At 46.0% G+C, this 22,851-nt stretch overlaps 1 protein-coding gene across 2 annotated transcripts in view; it reads left to right on the forward strand.

Annotated features, from left to right (window-relative positions):
- ZPBP2 (zona pellucida binding protein 2) overlaps nucleotides 1-22,851 on the forward strand; it is a 640,439-nt gene that overhangs the window by 371,746 nt on the left and 245,842 nt on the right. For both annotated transcript variants that reach the window (XM_078645671.1, XM_078645673.1), the window contains exon 5: nucleotides 17,034-17,252. In XM_078645671.1, coding sequence (XP_078501797.1) covers nucleotides 17,034-17,252 — 219 coding nt within the window. The remainder of the gene's footprint in view (nucleotides 1-17,033; nucleotides 17,253-22,851) is intronic.

A 22,851-nucleotide genomic window follows, 5' to 3' on the forward strand; every position in this document is an offset into this window, starting at 1 on the left:
AAGCATTTGCATTGCAATAGGTCTTGTATTTTATTTAGAGTTAAAGCTATTGGCGCTATAATGGAAATGTTTTTCACTAATTCACCGGGTGGGACGTCACACAGGGCACTTAAGCTGAAAAAGCACCGTCATGAGTTTGAAGAAGCAGTGGCCTTGGTGGGGTGATGGGTGCGGGCATGCACTGTTGTGGGAGGGGTCCCACCTAGCCAAAGTGTGTGATCCTGAGAAAGTGAGTCATGTCCCTGTGCCTCTGTTTCTTTCCATGTAGAACTTAAAAAAGCTTAGAAACTGGTTAAATGTCGGTATTAAGCGATATATAAATAACCGGAAGTTATCCATTCTTGCAGTAGACAAACAGATAACTGAGGGGCGTGACATTTCTATGCGTTTCATTTTCAATTTAAGGCACTTGGCAGGTGTTTGCCACACCCAACCTATACCTGTGGATTTTGGGGCACATGGGGCTGTGAGAGTCCCCACCGTACTTCACAACAGTTACCGCAAAGTGTCAAAACATGACAAGGTGTGCGATGTAGCTGGAAACCATCCTGGCCACACAACCTTAGAGTAGGCAGACCACATGAGTCCTGTTCGGATCAGCCAAAATTGAAGTTTTCTTTGCACTTAAAAAATAAAAATAATGTAAAAATGAAAAGAAGAGCGGCATGTCTAAAGAGGACCAAAAGGGGCCCCCTCCCTGCCAGCGCTACTCGGAGTGACAGGGGTGTCAGGCAGCAAAGCCCTCTGCCAGGCAGTGCCATCTGCAGCCACACAACATTGTCTCCGTCAAACAAACACATCTGCCTCTGCTAGTGCATCCCCCACTGTGCCGACCATCTGGATCTGGTGAGCTAGGGGGCGTGGTGAAGTGCAGGGGAGATGGAGTGTTGGGAAAGTGGGCAGCGTGGCACAATGTCGAAACCTGCTGGCATTGTGTGCCGAGAAGCAGATTAAATTATCCCAGTAGCGTACGTATTTTCACTGGCTGACTGTACCTAACTAGGAAGGACACTTGCAGTCTTGTTGCAAGGATTCTGCTCATACACAGAACTTTGCACAGAGACCTAGGACATTAGTGAATTGTGATGTACCAGAAACTCACCTCAGTACCTAGAAAAACCCCAACGCGCTAACATCAGTGTCACATTAGCTCTTCGTCCTATAGCAAAGTAACCAATGATTAGACAACCTAGAACATGCGACTTAGTACAAACTCACGAATGGTTGGAAGTGAGAACACTTTCATTATACTCTCATACCAGTCCACAACCGGAGTAAATAAGAGACACGGTAAGGTTAAAATATTTATTTTAACGACGTGATCTCAGATGCAGTATCTTAGCCAACATAAGCAGACATATGATTAGAAATAATATGGTCAACTTTGTTACAATTCCATAAAATACAAAAGGAGAACTCATATTACAGTGATGGTGAAAACAGGTCTTATAGCGCCTAGTTTTAACACCCTCCCTATATAGGAACTATGTTTTATAAACTATAGAAGGTCTCTTAGTCTTGTTTGGGGGACCCCATTACCTTTCTGCTCAGTAAGAGTAAATCACATCAGGATCAGCAAAAGCTCTCTGCATCCCTGGAAACGGAAAATCTTCCAAGTGTGTGAATTCATGGCAACTGTGCCATAAGTGCTCCAGAATCTCAGTTGGCTCACAGCTGTCAAATTGTTGTGTCTAAAAAGCGTTATTCGATCATGTCCACTTCAGCTTCAGGAGAACCACGACTCACCACCACCCGCAACAGGCTCCCCGCAGGAGCTGGAGCAAGATCACCACCGACCAGCTCACCACCTCCGTCTGTTAGAACCCGCCCGCCAGAACTACGGACCCCAACGAAGCAGCCCGCAACTTCACTCAGTGGCTCACCAACTGTGCCGATGACCTCGCGCCACTGAAGAACCCTCCCAGCAGACCCGGCAGCAAGAAAGCATCATGGTTCACCACCGAATTCAAAACCTCCAAGAAGAACTGCCGCACCCTCGAGAAAGCCTGGCGCCACGACCAGACAAAGGAGAACATGACAGCGCTCAAGAATGCCACCCGCAAACACCACCAGCTGATCCGCACCACCAAAAGGTCAACATTCAAGAAACGCCTGGACAACAATACCCACAACTGCAAGGAACTCTTCTTGGGGACAGGGGTTGGCCTAACGGCTAAGGCGCTCGACCTCGGACCTGGGGATCTGGGTTCGAGTCTCGGTAACGACGCCAAAAAAAACCTCCTGTGATTCTGGGCAAATCACTTAATCTCCCCGTGACTAAAAAAAAATGAAAGTGTGTCCTCATGTAACGTAACTGGTGCTATGTAAAGTGCTCTGATACCTGATTCGGTTCGGGTCTAGTTCGCGCTATATAAAACTCTGCAAAAAATAAATAAATAAAAAAAACATCGTCAAAGAGCTCTCCAACCCCAACGCCTGCAACAGCGACATCACACCCTCGCAAGACCTCTGCGACTCACTCGCCTCGTTCTTTCATCGCAAGATCGCCGACATTCACAACAGCCTCAGCGCACTGACCACGCACCCAACCTCCGAACCAGCGCCCCCCACCACCACCCTCTGCAACTGGAGCCCGGTCAGCACCGAAGACACCATCTGCACGATGAACACCATCCACTCCGCCTCCCCCTCACACAGTAAATCAGTGATCCTATATACGAACAGTTATGGCTCCCATAAGACCTGAAACATCGCAATCTAAAATGCCCTTTGCATGATAAAGTTAGGCATCACTTCTTTAGCTGAAGACCGTTATTTGATAATCACTGCAATCTGGTCCGTACGTTTGCTCTTATAAACGACTGTTTATGATGTTAGTGGTTCTCTCAACCGAACCCTGTCCACACCACGTCTTCAACAAAGCCGACTCCATCATCGCACCCCAACTCCGGGATGTCATCAACAGCTCCTTCGCTTCTGCCACCTTCCCGTAGAGCTGGAAACACGCAGAGCTCAGCGCCCTGCTGTAGAAACCCACCGGGGACCCCACGGACCTCAAGAACTTCCGCCCCCATCTCGCTCCTCCCTTTTCTTGCCAAAGTCCTCGAAAAGACCGTCAACAAGCAACTCTCCGCCTTCCTCGAGACCAACGGATCCCTCGACCCCTCGCAATCCGGCTTCCGAGCAAACCACAGCACCGAGACCGCCCTCATTGCAGCCACCGACGACATCAGGTCCCTGCTCGACAACGGGGAAACAGCCGCCCTCATCCTCCTGGACCTCTCGGCAGCCTTCGACACCGTATGCCACCGCACACTAATACAGCGCCTCCGCACCACCGGAATCCAAGGGAAGGCCCTGGAGTGGATCATCTCGTTCCTCGCCGGAAGAACCCAGAGAGTCCGCCTCCCCCCGTTCCGGTCCGCGGCCACCGAAGTCATCTGCGGCGTCCCACAAGGATCCTCGCTCAGCCCCACCTCTTCAACGTCTACATGAGCCCTCTCGCAGCCATCGCACGCCAACACCACCTGACCATCATCTCCTACGCTGACGACACCCAGCTGATCCTCTCCCTCACCAGCAACCCCGCCACCGCTAAAGCCAGCCTCCAGGAAGGAATGAAGGACGTCGCAGAATGGATGAAGCTCAGCCGTCTGAAACTGAACTCAGACAAGACGGAGGTCCTCATCCTGGGCCCAACTCCATCTGCCTGGGACGACTCCTGGTGGCCCCCTGCCCTGGGCACCACCCACAAACCAACGGACCATGCTCGCAACCTCGGCTTCATCCTGGACTCCTCCCTCACGATGACCAAGCAAGTTAACGCCGTCTCGTCATCGTGCTTCAACACCCTGCGCATGCTCCGAAAGATCTTCAGGTGGATCCCCACCGAAACTAGGAAAACGGTCACCCAGGCCCTCGTCACCAGCCGACTGGACTACGGAAACGCCCTCTACGCAGGAACAACAGCCAAACTTCAGAAAAGACTCCAGCGCATACAGAACGCCTCTGCGCGACTCATCCTGGAAATCCCCCGCCACAGCCACATCTCGACCCATCTGAGAGACCTGCACTGGCTCCCCGTCAGCAAGAGGATCACGTTCAGACTCCTCACCCACGCACACAAGGCTCTTCACGACATGGGCCCGGATTACCTCAACAGCCGCCTCGCTTTCTACACACCCACACGCCAGCTCCGATCCGCCAGCCTCGCCCTCGCCACCATCCCACGAATCTGCAGATCCTCCGCCGGAGGAAGATCCTTCTCCTACCTGGCGGCCAAGACATGGAACTCCCTGCCCACCCACCTACGGCTGACCCAGGATCATCTCTCCTTCAGGAAGCAACTCAAGACCTGGCTGTTCGAGCAGTAGCGATTCCCCCTCCCCCCAGCGCCTTGAGACCCTTGCGGGTGAGTAGTGCACTTTACAAGTTTCATTGATTGATTGCTTGATGTCGAACAACAGCTACCATGTTATGATAACCTTGATGGCATCAGCACTCACTGTGCAGACTTGGGGCACGATGTAAGTCTAGAGATGTCGAAAACAAACCTTTTCTCATGTGTAGACCTTCACGAAGCCTAAGTTACAAAAACAGCTATATGCAGTGCTGTGCGCAAAAGCGGCAAAAGGCAAAATGGTGTTTAAATTTCTAATAAGCCATGCTAACATAACATGCGTGCAAAGCAGGACTTATGCCACACTACAGTCTCACCCCCATCTCTGCCACCTGCTCATGGCATGGTCTTCTAATAAGCAAGCTACCCACATGGTTAGGACAAACAGGTGGTAGTGTAGAAGACTAGTAGCTGTGCCCCCCCGGCAGCTCTAAAAGAATCCTACGCAATAGCTGCAAAGTCTGATAATTGGAATGGTGAGCAGACCAGCTATCTAGGAAGTGTGCCCGCAATCTGAAGTTAATATGTTTAGCCAGAAGGACAGCAATTGAGTCCTGAAATTGATAACTTTCGACTAATAGGACTGACTGGTCGTCAGTAATGTGTCATGACGTAGTTTAGTTCGTTGGCAGCATGCTCTATAAAACATAGCGGCATATTAGCAAGAACCTCGTTAAAATTATCGCCGTTATAGCGGCAGGAAACTGCCACTAAAACGGTGATAATGGGCTTGCTAATATGCGTTATAGAATTCCAATAGAAGCCCAAGTTAGATGTCCTGCATATCTAACCTGGGCTTCTATTGGAATTCTATAATGCATATTAGCAAGCCCATTATCGCCGCTTAGCGGCAGTTTCCTGCCGCTAAAACGGGGATAATTTTAACGAGGTTCTTGCTAATATGCCCCATAGTTATAAACACAGCAAAAATAATTTTAAAGGTATGACACGAGGTATGCGGAGCAGCTCAGGCACGAGTTACAAGCTGCCTGTGAGCTAAACACGCTACACTGCAATTATGTAGTATATTATTTCACATTAGGCCAAATTGCGTGGAGAGAGCGGGTTCGTCTGTGAACAAGGAGGCACAGGACATTCAAAAGTTAGACTAGCTAATCTGAGCGCAGGAAGTGGGAACGCCGGAACCAACGTAATTTGGAAGAATGCAGTGGCGAAAGCACTGCAAGGAAAACAAGCATTGGCATGGTATTTAGGTATGCAGCACAATATCCTTAGTGCAACAACATGAATTGTTGCATGGCTAAACACTTATAAGGTTCCCAAAGGGAGACCTATTAGCTATGCCAATGCTTGTTGTTGTTTTGCTACAGACAGTTCCAGCTGTCTGTCGTACACAGCACTGTATACCATACACCACAAATCCAATTGTTACTCGAGACTGGGTGGCTTTCGTGTCAATTAGTGCTCTTATTATTTTGCGTTTTCCTCTTCCTGTGTTTGATCCAATAACAGGAGATTTTTGGTTTTGCCCTCGGTAGATTATTATTTATCCTGCTCCAAACTCCACTGTATCTAAGAAAACTGAGCCACATTGAAACAACTTCAGTTTGCCGCGTTTCAGTGCCACCTATTAGTCACTAGAAAAACTGTTGCGGAAATGTAGAAGATACAGCTTTAAAAGAATACTATGAACAAGCATTGGCAATACCAAATAGTCTTGGATGAATGTAAAGGTCAGCAAGCCCGACTGGCATTACGAATGCTTGTCTATTCAACTATTCGACTCAATGGCAAATATCAGAGCAGAATGCTGGAAAGAGCCAAGCTCTGGTATGTACTGTTCAGCTGGAGTGTGATGGTGTGCGATGGCTGGATAGGGCAAAGAGTAGTCAACAAGAGAAATTGGGGTAGAATATTGAATTAGTTTGCTGTTAAATTCTCAAAATTTGGGAGTGAGGATGGATGGGACACTGTTTAATTGGTATGAGCGTTCAGGAACAATTGTTGGATTTTAGGAGTGTTATGAGTGATATATTTAGAAACTTATTGTCTGTGAGCTGGTATAAATGGTCCTAATGATGTACAAGGCAGTTCATTGAAGAGTTGGTGAAGGGAAGTGACAAATGATGCAGAGTGGAGGAGTGCTACATGTAGTTTTCAAGTGGTGCAAGGGATGACGGTACATTTCTTTGCAGATGTTTTAGGATGGGAGGCGGGCCTAATAAACCACAACAGTCTCTGTATGTACGGTTTAAGGATGGAAAAGATGAATTTGTCAGTGACAGTATTCACTATTTTTTCACTTTGACACATAGCTACGATCATAGCACTTGAAGACAGCATCTGAGTTCACAAGTTAAACTTTGCACAGCGCCTTCCACTTTATCACCTCTCATAGCACTTTTATTTAGTTGCTTTGAGCCGTTTAACTACAAACACAAATTTACAAATTAGGCTGTACAAATGGTGGATTGTGCGACAAGTGTGGTTTAGGCATAACCACGCTGAAAGCACAGCAGCAGTAAACCCCAGTATTACAGTGGCCTTGTTTACGGGATACCGGAGAAAACAGCACGTTGGTTTGGACATGAGGTGGCAATTTCTGCAATGGCTTACATCTATACGGTGCAGAGCAGTACTGGTTTTGTGGGGACTACAGCTTGAGGGATAGGCAATCAAGATTAATACAGTTAATGTATTGTTACTTCCGGGGCTTTATGCACCTTTTAAGTGCCTGCTTTGTATCACTTTGAGGCTCTGAATGCATACAGACATGAATACGTTACGCGACTCTCGGACCGTTGGCGTGAATAGAGTGAACATAGTTCCCTGGGGGTGATGCGCTGTTCCTTAAAGCCTTTGTGGAGACTTCGGAAACCCAGAGAATCACATATTTACTGCAGAGGCAGGAGTTGCACAAGGCAGATGTTTTGAGTAAAGGAGTGATGTAATCGGGCGCATGCTTTATGCCTGGTCATACCGCAAGCCTGGAGATGTGTGTGTGCGTGTGCGCGCAAAAAGTAAATTAATAAAAACGCAAGTGGTGAGCGAATTGTGTTCGAGCGCACGCTAAAAGGACATTTTAAAAAAAGCACACAAGTGGTGCGCGCGCAGTAGCGGTAAAAGTTATCGCGCTCCAGATGGCGGCTCGGGCGCTGAAAGTTTGCGGCTGCGTGCGGGCACACACGTGTAACCGCAGGCCAGGAAAAGCGTGTTGGAGTATTTTCAAAATCCCACATACTAAATGTCTTGCAGATCGCATGCGCTGCATGCGCTGCTCAGGGGAGACCTAAAAACAGGAAGGACATCAGCAATAACGGGAGGGAGGGGCGGTTTGCTATCGAGGAGGCAACAGATGGCCAGCGATGACCAACCAAAAGAAACAATCTGTGATGTACCTGTGGGAGGAAACCAAGCACCTAAGGCGGGACAGATGGACACTGTTGACCAACCACAGTAAAGGAATTTCCAAAAGGCAGGCCAACCTGAAGTGCTGGGCGAAGCTTAAAGCCTATATTCTCAATACAGCATGTCTCGAAGAATCAGTGCAAGTGCTGGCTAGGCGAAACCTATACATTTAAAGTGATGTCAAGACTGAAGCAGCTAGCCCCATGCTAAAAACAGTTCTGAAGTCTGAGGTGTAGAGCAACTTCGAAAACGAATATGGACTTAGTTTTTGAAAGGTAGAAACATAATATTGCTAAATTTATGTGCCTGAGCTGGAGTAAGGGAAACAGTGGGTCTGCCACATAACCTGAAGCACAAATGTATGTTTTAATGGAAAAAATTAAAATATGGACCACACCCTGTCACTCTTGTAAAGAGATTTTGTGATAGTAACAACCTTACAAATTTACAGTGTTACAAATATCTGACCACTGCAAATTGCAGCCACGTCTGACCTTTGCCCGGAGCCCTAGTTTACACGTGACCCCATGTCACTCACCAAGAACGACAGGGGACTCAGGGGAATTTTGGGTAAGGAGATTTATTGCATACTAGTCATTCAGGGAGTGTCTTTTTGTCCATTTTCGGGGTTCTGTTACAGCCTCTTCACAGTGATCCTTCCAGGGTCTTCTGTTTGCCTTCTCTATGGGTCCTCCCCTCTGGAAACAGAAAATGGAGAGGCGGTTAATGTTAACTGGCCTTGTTGATAGGCTTGTTTCTCTCGCCCTCTTGTGCACAGGTAACCTACCAGTGGCTTGCCGTTTTCTTTCACACAAAGTCAGATAAGGGGTAGGGATTGTGAGGGAAATGGAATTGCACCTCAAGTAGCACCGTACTCTTGATGCTTAAGTGCCCAGGCAGCCCCATAAATGTTTTTTCTGCCTCTGTAGCAGCAGTTTTTGCCTGTCTAATAACCCTCCTCAAAGACTGCGCTCACTGCGTGCTTGCTCTCCTCCCTCAGTACCCCAAGAACACCACCCTACAAAACACCCAGCTGCGCAACACCCCCCTGAACCCGACTGTCACTTGCCTGGAACCGTGACCCGTCAAGAGGGTCACGGCGGTCTCGTCCTTAGCCTTTCCGAAGGGAGTCTTCTTCGTATTCGCCCTGGGTCTTCTGTCTGCTACCACTGGCTTCTCCCGGACGGTCCCACTCACTCCTCCTTCGGTCCTCTTGGCGTTGTCCCGTCTCTGCTGAAACACCTTTGGTGCTGGTTCCTTCACCTCCCTGGGTCTGTGGTCGTCCTCTCCTGCTCCACAGCTATCGCCTCATTGCCTCCTATTGCTTTCGCGTCCTCGCTGCACACACCGCTCTCCTGCTCCGCCTCTCTGTGTGCCCTTTCTCCTTCCTGTGCTCGGCTTGTGTTTCCGGCCGGCAGAAATGCATCCTCGGTGGTGCCCGTGGGGTACGTGGGTACCTCCCGGCTGTCGCTGCCCTGTCACAGTGCATCCCCACCAGGCATGGCCGATCAGACCACAAAACAGCGTCCGGTCTGGAGAGAAAGTCCACTTTCATCTGCAGGGCACCCGGCCGATGTGACACCTGGAATAAGAAAGACTGTAAGGCCAAAAACCAGCACTGAACCCGAACATTAGTCTCTTTGTTTCTGGCCATTCACACCAAAGGAGTGTGATCAGAGGAAAGGTGCGGCCCAATAGGTAGTATTGGAGGGCTTGGATAGCCCACTTGATGGTCAGGCATTCCTTTTCTACCGTTGAGCAACAAGCCTCCCAGGGTAGCAATTTGCAACTTAAATAGACAATGGGATGCATGTTGCCCACTTTATCGGATTGGGACAGGACCGCCCCTAATCCCCGGTCAGAGTGTCTGTCTGGAGGTTGAACTGTTTGGTGAAGTCAGGGCACTCTAGGACGAGCTCATGGCACAATGCATCTTTTAGTGCGGTTAGGCTTTGCTGTTGTTCGACTGTCCATTCCCTGATTGTGTTGGGGTAACCCTTTGATAGCACGTCTGTCAGCGGAGCTGCCACCTCTGAGAAATGGGGTATGAACCTGCGGTAGTATCCCACAAGGCCCAGGAAGGCCCTTCTCCCTTTTTTGGTGGTGGGTAGGGGTAGGTTTCTAATGGCATCTACCTTGTCCACCTGTGGCCTGATGTGTCCCTCCCGAATGTGATAGCCGAGGAACTGTATGGAGTCAGTTGCGAGCATACACTTGGCAGGGTTTAAGGTGAGACCCGCTTGCCATAGTCCCTCTAGTACTGCCCTGAAAGTGGATGATATGTTGAGCCCAAGTAGAACTGAAAAGGACAATATCGTCTAGGTACACGGCTGCGTACTTCTGGCGGGCCCTCAGTACTATGTTCATTAATCTTTGGAACGTTGCGTGTGCTCCACGGGGGCCGAAAGGCAAGACCCTGAACTGATGCAGACCCAACGGGGTAGAAAAAGCTGTCTTCTCCTTGGTGTCTGGTGCCAACGCTATCTGCCAGTACCCTTTTGTCAGGTCTAAAGTGGTGATGTACAGGGCAGTGCCTAACTGCTCGATCATTTCGTCCACCCGGGGCATAGGATAAGAATCAAAGTGAGAGAGGGAGTTCAACTGTCTGTAGTCTACACAGAATCTCACTGATCCATCGGGGCTTTGCAGCGAGGACTATCGGAGAGCACCAGGGACTAGTGGAGTTCTCTATGATACTGTCCCGTAACAGGCAGAATGTTTTTTCTGCCTCTGTAGCAGCAGTTCGTGCCTATCTAATAACCCACCTCAAAGACCGCGCTCACTGCGTGCTTTCTTCCCTCCCTCAGTACCCCAAGAACACCACCCAACAAAACACCCAGCTCCGCAACACCCCCTGACCCCAACTGTCACTTGCCTGGAACCGTGACCCGTCAACAGGGTCACGGGGGTCGGGTCCAGAGCGCCTTCCGGAAGGGAGTCTTCTTCTTCTTCGCCCTGGGTCTTCTGTCTTCAGTCTTCTTTCTGCTACCGCTGGCTCCTCCCAGTCGGTCCCGCTCACTCCTCCTCCGGTCCTCTCGGCATTGTCCCGTCTCTGCTGAAACGCCTTTGGTACTGTTTCCTTTGTCTCCCTGGGGTCTGTGGTTGTCCTCTCCTGCTTCACAACTGTTGCCTCTTGGCCTCCCGCTGCTTTCGCGTCCTCGCTGCACACCTGGCTCTCCTACTCGGCCTCTCTGTGTGCCGCTTCTCCTTCCTGTGCTCAACTTGTGTTTCCAGCCGGCAGGAATGCGTCCTCAGTGGTGCCCCCAGGTACCGCACCGGCTGTCGCCGCCCTGTCACACCCCACTTGCAGGTTTTGGGTTTTGATGAGTAATGTTGAACCTGTGGTGCCTGGTGACAGGCTGGGCCAGTCTTCATTATGAGGCAGAGCTCAATAGAAGGTATCTGGTCTTTGCTGGCAGAGCCTTGACAGCAAGCCCGGTTCGAGAGGGTGGGCCAGGCCCACCCAAGGGATACCCTGGCCCACCCAAGGCCATCCAGGACTAAAAAACAATCGTTTTTCACCATAATGTTTTACAGGGGCGTTTATCCGTGTGGGCTCTCCCTTATCATTTAATTTATACAGTTTATTAACTGCTGTGATGCACAAATGACCAGCATGGCTATCCTGAAAACTGAATTATGATTCTGAGCTTATTGCATAGTCTTTTTAAACTTCAATGCTTTGCAAAGTAAAAAGCTGTACACGTTTTTTAAAAACATGACAAGCTGTAAAGTGGCTCTTTATGGCAGCAGAAACATTTCTGCTGCTGCACATGACCAGGAGCATGCTATAGACTTGAAGTTCTGCATCTTAAAGATTTGAGAAGCAGAGTCCCTCCCCTTTCCTAAAGCCGGAAGCACAGAAAGGAAAGTATGTAGCTTTTTGAGTGCTGGTTATTGTGTTAAAAATGTCAAATACGGACAGATGCCAATACCTAAAATGTTAGAGTGATTAAATACTTTGTTGTTGTTTAGCAAGTACCCACTCATCTTCACGGCTCATGCTTTTTAATGGCCCTCCCAAAGAAAAAAATCTAAGAACCGGGCCTGCTTGACAGCCTGGAGTGTGTAGCAGGTTAGCTACTGCTATCTGGGAACCACCGGAGATGTGAATGCACCACATACTCTAACCAGGCATTGCCAGATGGGCTGAATAAAAGGGAGTGGACTGCTCAAGGTTACACTCCGACGCAGGCATTTTGTGTATTCTTGTCATTTGCATTCACAAGCCGATGAGGGACAGAGCGCTGACATTTTTCAGACACTCACTTTCAGTTACACATCTGGGTTAAATCCATCACTGTTCTTTAGCTCACTTCGCCACCCCAGTTCAGGCGCCGCTATATGCAAATCAGTCTTGACCCTGTGCCTCATGGGAAAGAGTCCAGCCTGAACAGCCAAGCCAGGCCTTCCCTGGACCAGAAAGAAGCATCCTGGGACCGGTTTCGGGGTAACATCCCTCATCAGCCAAGCTAGCTGGTATCCAGTGGCAAAGTGAGCAAGGGACCCACGTCTGGGCATACCCTGCCAACTTACGAAGAACAAAGCAAACATTGAGGTGCCACACTACAGATGAGGGTGGGCTGAGGCCACGCATTGTGTCTGGCCTTCAACCTGAACGTTGCAAGCACCACCAGCACAGTCACACCAACAAGCAGTGGCTAATTAAAAAAAAAACAACAAGATAATAAAATGAGGAAAATGGACAATATATATCGGGGAAATAAACAGCATTGTGCAAACCCCCACAGCAACTCCTAGCACCAGGAAGGTGACACAGCCTACCAAGCGCCTCCTCATCAAAAGACACCGAGCCACTGGGAAATGGCTGCAGGGACATGCAGTATGAAGCGTCCACCATTAAACATCCAGCACTTAAGAGGCCAAATCAAACCCTGAGACACGCCTAGCATGGGCGATGAAGATCAATCTCACCAGCTAAATCCTATACAACGTGACCCTACAGGAGTGTTGCCACCATTTAGTGAACTGGGTGATCCTGCAACCGCGTCCCCCCTGGTGGAAAATATAGTCACTTGAATGTCTGTCTAGATTTTCAGACCAAAGGATTCACAGTGTATTTCCAGTCTACCCCCACATGACATGATCTGATTGCTTACTTCCTGTGTAAGGCCTGTTCTCTGCCTAATAATAATATTATCCACATTTGTAGACCGCGAACACCTACCTCAAACAGGGGTGTCCTGGCGCTAAGAAGAGACTCCTTTTGATACCTAGTCCTGCTGTTCTAGACTAAATAGCCAAGTTTTCAGTGCTCTCCTGAAAATGGCTCTGCTTCTAACTGTCTCAGGTAATTTGGCAAGGCATTCCATAGCTTAGCGGCCGTAACTGTGTGGGATCTGCCTCCCATTTGCGCTTTCCTGAACCGAGGAATACACAGTAGGTTTTGAGTATTAGTTCTCAGTAGTCTATTCTGCTTGTAGCTGCATAAACGCTGTTTCAGATAGCTCAGGCATTGACCATGTAGTGAGTGGAAGGCAAATGTCAATGCCTTAAATTCGATTCTCCTGACCACGGGCAGCCAATGGAGTTTCTTGATGTGCGGAGAGATATGATTGCGGAATGGTACTCGCCTAATCTTTCTCGCAGCTGTGTTTTGCACCATCTGCAGTTTTTTGATCAAATATGCAGGTAAATCTACATAGAGGCCATTCACGTAGTCTATTCTAGCCTTCACCATAGCATGTATTACGACTCGGCAACAGTCCTCTGGTAGCAGATTAATGAATTTTCACAAGCTTTTCAGTTTGCCAAAACAGGTAGAAGACACCTGCTGATCTGAGCTGAAAACGATAGGTCCTTTTCCCACTTTACCCCCTGATTGTTAGCCAAGTCTGCTGGAGTGGGAGGTGGACCCATTTCCTGCGGCCACCATAGGTCTGCGTGTGTTGGAAAAGTATTTCCAAAAAAAAAGCACCTCTGTTTTCTCTGCATTTAGTTTCAGTTTGAAAGATATCTCCTTATGGATGAATAATAACAGACAACCCTTACAGCTCTTAAAGGCGTCGACCGAATGTTCTTTGAATGAGAACACCATCTGGGTGTCGTCGGCGTATGATATCGAATTCACCCCCCAGTTGGGTATGAGTGAGAACAGGATGGCCAGGTAAATATTGAATAAGAGATGGCTGAGTGCTGAACCTTGGAGACACCACACCAGATCTGCTTGGGTTTGGATTTGTGTGGTTGGAGGGCAATCTGTTGTGCCCGGTTGGAGGGAAAGGATTTCAAACAACCCAAGACCAACACCGCCACACCAATATCCTTGAGCCATTGCAGCAGTCTTGAATGGTCCACTGTGTCAAATGCTGCGGATAAGTCTAGGAGCACCAGCATTGCTGATGCCCCTGCGTCCACTGACATTCTCAATGAATCTGCCACCTCCAAGAGGGCCGTTTTGGTGCTAAAACCTGGTCTGAAACCAGATTGGGTATCATGTACAATGCCATGTTCCTCAATAAAGGAGGATAGCTGTGTTTGTACCCACTTTTCCAGCATTTGTGCGGGAACTGGGAAAAGTGAGATTGGGAGATAATTATTCAAATCGCCTGGCACTCCGTTAAGTTCTTTTTTAAGGAGGAGAACAATGGCATGTTTCCACAACTCGGGGAAAATGCCGGACGTCAGGGAAGTGTTCCAAATATGAATCAGCATCTTAATGATTGAGTGAGCCACTACTTTCCATGGTTTCGGGGGGCAGGGGTCCTCTACAGACCCTGATTTACAGCTAAGAATCAGAGTCATTCCTTCTTGCAGTGTAACCAGGAGAAATTCGCTAAGCAAGTATTGTAGATGGTTGCTCTCTTTTGTATCACTTTTAATCGTAGCAACACTTTCCATGAAAGAGTTATGCATTGTCCGAATTTTATAATCAAAGAAGTCAGCAATGTTCTCACATAGCGAGAGAGAGAGGATTGGGCTTCGCATTGTAGCGCTTTGGGCTTAAGGAAAGCATTCACAACCTTGAATAGCTTCCTTGATGCTCTTTGCTACATAATCTCTTCTTGCCATTCTCACACGTTTGTGTAGCTCTTTAAGGGCTTTCTTTTATGCAGATTTAGCTGTCTCGCAGTAGTTTGCTCACCACTGGCGTTCAAGACGTTTGCATCTACTTTGCTGCAATTTAAGAGCTTCAGAAAACCACAGGGCCGAGGATAGTTATCTCTGTGATTTAATGAGTTTAGCTGTAGCCGCGGCATCTACTGCCGTAGAAATCCAATTATGAAATGCCAGTGCATCTACATTCGGATCGTGTGTGAGTGAAGGTTGACTCTCCTGCAATGCAGGTCCTAAATTTTCTGCCTTGAGCGTCTTCCAATTTCTTTTTAGGACCTTGCGGGAGCCAGTCTGCTGCCTTACTTTGTCCAGGCAGAGTGAGAAAAGGATCAAATAATGGTCTGACCATACCACCTGGCATAATCAAGGATGGAATGTTAGTAAATACCAGGTGCAGGGTGTGCCCTGCTATATGAGTTCGGAGTTTCACCTGCTGAACCAGGTTGATGCCCACAAGGGTTGATTCCAACTGAGCAGCCTGGGTGCAATTCGTGTTGTCCCCATGAAGGTTGAAATCCCCAAGCACCATAAAATTAGAATATAAAAGAGATTTCTGTGCTCACAAACTTCTAAATTAGCACTAAGCGCGCGATCAGGAAGTCTAGAGATCAAAAGTCCTGAGAACGAGGTTGAAGGGCTAATTTTAAAGCAGAAATGTAGTCCTTCCACAGCATCCATTTTAGGCATCACTGAGGACTCAATGCCCCAGGAGTCTCTAAATATAATCGCTACCCCCCCCCCTCTTTTAGTACGTTCCCTATGTGCGCAGCAGATTTTAAAGTCCGGCGGAATTGCATTGTCGATTGCAGGTGTGGCATCATCTTTGAGCCATGTTTCTGTCAGGAACATGACCTCCCATTTGCTCTCCTCCAGTAATAACCATATGTCTAACGCATGCTTGACCACTGATCTGCAATTGAGAAGACATGCCTTAATCTCCATCGTTTGTTCGCTAAGTTCCATATTATGACCTACCCTACTATTAGTGGCCGAGTGCTGTTCCGTGTTCTCAAGGATCCATTGACAGGGGCAGGGGCTGGGATAAGTATTGATTCCTAGGTTTATATCAGGGTTACCTTGACAAGGTTTACCTTGGAGGGCCAAAAGATTGTTTCTGGACCATCGAATCGTGGCGTCTGATGTCAGACTGCAGCGTGACGGGCAGGTGCATCATGGGTTCATGCAGATCTGTTGTCTGTAATGTCTCTTTTCTGCAAGAAGCAAGCTTGCACAGCTACTGCCCACTGGTTCCGTGCAGTGAGTAGGGAAGGTGCGGAGGAGGAGCCATCACACATCTTTGAATGTGGTGGATGGCCAACAAAAATATTCTCTTAATGAAATCGCCTGAGCGTCAACCAAGCACCCAGGTGAGGGACTTTGGTAAGCAGTCCACCAATAGGGGGCCTGCATTTGTGATTGGCAGAGTAGAGAGCTAGTGGCGGTGATGGGCTTGGTTATAACACATATTGTAGCTACATGAAGTCTCGCAGAGCAACACATTTACGCTGGCTCTTAGCTCGACCTAAAAATGGGTATTTGTTTACATTTCTACTATTTTATAATTATTTATTGTATTTTGATTTATTTTAGTATTTGAAACATATTCCATTTTGTGATGTGTTTTGAATATTTATAATTGTTAAATAATTGTAAAATATTTTTTAATATATTTAAAATATTATTAATTATGTTTGAGGTGGTTTATTCTTTAATATACATTTGTTATTTTATATTCAATAATTATTTGTGTGCACAATGAATGTTATAAATTAGAATAAATGAACATTTGTTCATTATAAAGTGTTATCATTTATAAAATATTTAAAAAATAAATGTTTTTATGCATTTTTGTTATTTATATTTGTAAACCCATTTTTTATATGCAAATAATTTGTATTATTCGAAATTATAATAATGGTAATTACAAACAAGTATGTATAAATATAAATACCAATATTTTGGACAACAGTATTTTTTTACCACAATAAATATTGTGCTGCAATATTTTTATGGTTGATATTTTTCTAACAGTCGCTCTGACAGGAGTAAATGCAGACAGTCAGGGCCCGATTCACGTAGGATTCTACTGTTTTATTGTGCGTAGTTTTTGCCGAGTATGTAAATACTATTTTACCAAATCATATTTTGATAAGTCCGTGTTAGTATAGGCTTAGGATATGTAAATGTTTTCCTTGAATTCTGAATACTAATCTGTCTGTCTTTCCAGCATACCGTGAGCCGGATTATACATTCCAGATAAATGTTCGCTATTCTACCTCACAGTGCGATGTGCCATCCAATGACAGGTTCTTTGAGGAGCTTAAGACCATATTGGATGACCTAATATTTGGTCTGACCTGTCAGTTAACGGACGCTCACTACAAATGCCACGTCATCAAAGCCCCAAAGCATGGCCTGCAGAATGAGATATTTATAACCTTCAGATGTAAGTATAAACGTTTGGAAAATATTTTTATTATAAACCACGTTACATTGGTCGTCCCATATTTTGCCCAGTGTGTTGCATTCATGAAAGTCCACTTTATACTGTATACTGGAGAACTGTTAAACCAGAGCCTCATGAACTCGCACTACTTTTTCATGGAATCTTCATTAGTATTTCTGAATGCTTAATGTCTCCCAGAAGCTTTTTTAGCAGAGTTTGTAATCATAAAAATAACTATTATTGGACTGTGTTTTCTTATTATGTATCTATTTTAATGAAACATACATATATTAGAAAACCCTACAAAAATATCTATCATTTTATATGATTTTCTATATTGTGAAAGAACAGATCAAACAAAGCATAAACTTACAACACTAAATAGAGATAAAACTGCAATGCCTCTTTAAGGCAACCGATGAATGTCGGTACCCTAGAGTGTAGCATGGTAGCATTTGGTCCTTCAGACAATGTATATGATATCAGTGAGCAGGATTGCTGAATATGGCTCTACCATCATTTATTTCAATTCATCTCCTTATTTTCACACGGTTTACATTCGAACAAAGTTTTTGCCCCTTAACAAATGTTATACATTTTATTTTGTACCAAGGCATTATTTCTGACAGGTAGTGGTTGGACTTTCGCTCTCTTGCCCTAATCTCCCAGAGCAGTATCTGTTTTGCAGTATTGCCAACGTCAGCAATTTTATCAGCGTGTTCCACTGTGTTTTTCCTCCTTTATCCATGACTACTTCAGGGATGGGGGCTTCACTTTTTTGGGCTGCAACTGATTGTTCTACATTTCTTACTTCTTAGTCGAGCAACCTTAGTGTGCATTGTATACAACAAAACATGTTTTAAAAAACCTCAGTTTAATCAGTACACCACTGATAAAAAAATAGGCCCACTTGTTTAACATATCATAACATGGGACTCGCCTACTTGTCTTGTGGCCCGCAGGCCCTACATAAATCTTTGTGCTTGCACCAATAGGAAAGCATGGCAGTGGTTCTTGAATTTCTTAGAAAGTATGATCCAAAACCTATGAGACACATATAAAAAGACGTCCGGTTATGGATATGTTTTCCCTTATAAGAGAAAAAGGGAGGTGGCATTATTATTTTTAACAGAATATGGCCCACGATTTGCGAGTCAACGAGTTGCACAGCTTTATGCACACGGTAGTCCAAATTTATCCACCTTAACCATATTTTATCATAGTTTATCCATGTTTATTCCACAGTTTTTCAATTTTTTATGTCACGTCAAAGGGTACAAAATTCATTATTCTTGTGCATGTAATTTGCTCGATGATGGCCCATCCAGGCCTATCAGTGAGCTGTTTAAGAATTTCAATGCTCCAAAAGATTCCATACATCACACCCAATGCATTTCGGCTCCTTAGCCTTCGTCAGGGGTATCTAAGATTTAAAAAAATGCGTGTCAGCCACATTGTTTTACATCCAACGTAACATACAATGTATCTCTGTAACATTGCCCTGTTGTTCCCTATAAATGAAAAACACCCTCTACATTCCATGAATCTACTCATGCCCACGCCACCTGAACCACTTTTTCTCCTAAATACAGGTGACTTGATTCATTTTCTGGATTATCTTTTTTAAGCCATTGATTTGTCTACACACAAGTCACTGCTGAAGTTTGGGAGGGGGAGAGTCCAGCTCATACTGGAGCACAAAAAACAATTTGTTCTTGGACCTGTCACTACGGTATTGACACATCTATACTTTAGTGTCAGGAAAAGGTTGTCGGTCCTAGCATTCAAAGATAATTGTCTGTTAGAAAAGGGAAAGAGATGGAGCAGCAAACTTGTATTTCTCCTGTTGCTGTCGGATTACTAAACCTCTGATCGACACTGGTACACTGGTATATTGCATGTCGACTATCAAACCCAACAATCAAGGTATACCTGATTAGGGTTCATAAAACAAAGTCTGTCAGGTTTAATTTGTATACTTTATTAATAATAGCCCTGCACATAATTATATCGCTGCACAAAATGAATGTCAACAAGCATTAGCAATCCAGTGGGCCGTGCATTAGCTGCAAGTCTTACGGCTTTGGCAAATCTTACTTTGTACTCCTATGGTTTGTGCACACCTTATTGTTTGGGAAGCAGACAGACCACCACCATTATAAAAACAAGCATTTACAATGCAATAGGTCTCGCATTATTAAAGTTTGAGCTATTGGCATTGTAAATGGCAATGCCTTTTATTCATTTGTTTTTTAAACCTGCAATCGGTGCATAAACACGCACTTTGAACATATAGTCCTTGCTTACGATGAGCAAGGCTGGCAGTAAAAGAGACTGCCAGCCTTGCTTCTCAGAAGCATGGACTATAAGTACAAATCGCTTGTTTACGCACCGATGCAAATGAATAAAAGGCATTGTCATTTACAATGCCAATACCTCAAACTTTAATAATGCGAGACCTGGAACACGAGGGACTATTTTATTTCTGAAAAGTACATGCCACCCCATGTTAAAATCTCTCTCCTTAGTACATTATATATACACAAAGGAATCCTTATTTTAATTGTTTTGCACTGCAGCAAGTATTTTGTATTGCTATCATCAGTGCTCAAGTGTGAGTGCCAAACCTATTGGCTTTACAAATGTTTGGTGCACAGTGAAAGCATAAGAGAGAGAGTGAGGTGGAGTGTGTGTGTGTGTGTGTGTGTGTGTGTGTGTGTTTCTCATGAGTGTCATGAGTGTCCAGCTTGTAACGGTATGTGGGTCTGTCAGAGGCTTTAAATTAAAGACTGTAAATTAAAGGCACAGGCCCTGTAGAGTCCCGGGGGAGTAAGTAGTGATGCCTCCTCCACTTCTGACATCACGCTGCCCCTCCCTGTGATGCGAGGGGTCAGTGGGAGTCAGAGCTGGATTTACTAGCACTCTCCCATTCATTCCCCTAGGTGCTATGACGTCAGAGAGAGCAGAGGTGTCTGGGTTCGAGGATGAGCTCCAACAAGCATGCTGAAAGCACTCCATCAGCACTCATCAAAGCTTAATTTGGACTGGGGCTAGACTGCTACAGTGTAGGAATTTGTCCTAGGTGGTCTCAGTGTGTGTGCAGAGTTTTGGGGGGCTAGGGGAGAATGAGATTCTGGTATGTAATTCTACGTGAGAGAAAGAGTGCATATCTAGCGCTCTTCATCCAATACTGGGTCAGAGTCAAATAGAAGCATTCTAGAATGTTATTTTGCTTGATTGTATCTGGTTCTGATCCGATGCCTTCTGTCACACTGTAACATTTTAAAGGATTCCCCCGGGGAAAATATCCAAAGAGGGGTCTTAGTCCAGCACGTCTCCTGCTTTTAATGTGTCTGGTTGGTTTTGAGGCCTCCTAGCCTGAGTGAGCACAAGTAAGGATTTCGGAAACCCCCTTAGTTGTAAGATGCGTTGGTGTGTTCCGAGATGCAGGGTCTGTACCAGCATTCAACAATAGAGGAAACATGGTGTGGCATTTACAAGGAGAGAAATGGGGGGCGGGTCTGTCAACTCTATACTGAGGCACATTTTTCACTGGAGGTCTCTACAGTTTCTCTGGCCCCACCGCTCTTGAAAGAAGGGGTTAAATAACCACGATACACTCACTCCCCCACCACCCCCAATTGGTGTCCTTTGGACGGTTCCCAGAGCAGACCCTCCCAGTAATTACATGGGAATGTTCCAAGCTGCCAGAGCGGCGAGGTGAGGACAGACAGGCTGAGGGTCCTCTATTTATGTCGACATTCTAGTCGGGGTAGTCTTATTAAGTTACTTATCTCAAATGTGAGATATTTCAGTACTGACCTTTACTCCTATACTTAAAAGTAAGGGACTTTTCAATTTTTAAAGTAATTCATTACTGACCCTTGAACCAATTATTCTCTTGACAGCCAGCTGTATTCGATTCTGCTTTAAATTTAGTTTTTCAGACATTTGTAAATGATGTGCCTAGAAACAACGACACTTGCATTCTGAACAAAACGAAATCATATTCACTAGAAAACACAATGTTTCCCCAAGTGTAGGTTGGCAGACATGGAGACGGATGGGAAGACGCATGAACTGGAGAGAGGGGCGCTCTAGTTATCTGTTGACTCACAGTGCAGTGAGATCTGTTCCAGGAAGTATAAAGTGAAGAAAAATCACAAAAAAAATTGGGTGCCAAAAACAAGGGTTGTTTTATTAATTGTGATACTCAGTGGCACTTAGTTTAGTAATCAAGCATTACAGGCACTCTATTAAATAAATAACAAGTCAGGTATTGAGAAATTCACTGCCGCAGCCCGGCTTGGACAGGAAGCCAGGCAACCTGTGTTGGGACGGGGACGCAAAAATACAGGAAGCAGACGGGGGCCTACCCCGCGCTCCTGTGCCCGTGAAGCCAGCCGGAAGTGAGCGTGTGAGCTAGCGGGGCTCCCGTGCTCGTAGAGATCCCGGCCTGCTGCCGAGACTGACCCGCTGCTGAGGGAGAGAGGGACACGCGGAAAGAGCCCGGTGAGTGGGGGGAGAGGAGATGTGTGTGCGTGTGTCTGTGTGCGTGTGCATGTGTGTTTGTATGTGTGAGCACGTGTGTTTGTGTGTGTGAGCACGTGTGTCTGTGTGTGTGCGTGTGTTTGTCTGTGTGTGTGAACAGCATGCCGGAATCGGAGCGCGTTGTCACACGCGCGACCTGATCCGATTCCGGCATGCTGCGCATGCCCATCTCTTGTCTCCTGGGAAGCACAGGCGTTGACTATAGGTCTCGCGGCGAGACAGCGCTTCGCGCTGTAATCGCCAGGGCGAGACCTAAAAAGTAATTGGTGAAAGGCGAAAAAAAATCTTGGTTTAAAAAACCCCCACATATTACCATAGTCATCCCTGAAGTTGAAGGGAGCTGCTTTGTGTGTAAATTGGCTGCCAGCCTCTTGCCTTTGTTACTGCTTTATTTGTAATATTTTTATAACACTTCCTTACAAATAAAGATGCTTTCAAAGAGTGATAGAGAGGCTTGCAAAGAAAGCTAAAGAGAGTTGTGTAGATAGACAGTGTTGCCAATATGAATAGTGTTGCAAAGATAGATAGAGTTGCATACATAGAGATAGTTGCATAGATGCAGAGAGTCATCAAGATAGATAGAGTTGCAAAGGTAGATAGAGTGGCAAAGACAGAAGATAGAGGAGCAAAGATAGATGGATAGAGAGGGTTGCAAAGGTAAAGAGATAGGGATAGATAGATAGGTAGATAGATAGATAGAACCGAACAGAAAATTAGCAAAGAAATAGAAACAGCAAAGTTAAAATGAGTAATGTACCAGTTAAATGTCTGTATAAGCATCACTGATAGTACGCTAGAAAGCCATACAAGTAGAAAATATAGATTAAATTGACTTACAAATATAGCAACATACAAGAGAACTGATACAGACATAGAGGTTTTCCAGGATTACCACTTTCTTCAGAATCATTGAAAAAAAGTCATCTCTACCTAGAGTTCCCAACTCCTGTGATGGATCCGTCAGTGTTTCTGAATGCAGTGTTCAGCATCTTCAGCAGATCCATGGCCCCACCTGAAGCCCAACTTGGACCCAAACTCAGGAACAACC

This window comes from Lissotriton helveticus, chromosome 5_1, assembly GCF_964261635.1.
Source record: "Lissotriton helveticus chromosome 5_1, aLisHel1.1, whole genome shotgun sequence".
In the NCBI taxonomy this organism is placed as follows: Eukaryota; Metazoa; Chordata; class Amphibia; order Caudata; family Salamandridae; genus Lissotriton; species Lissotriton helveticus.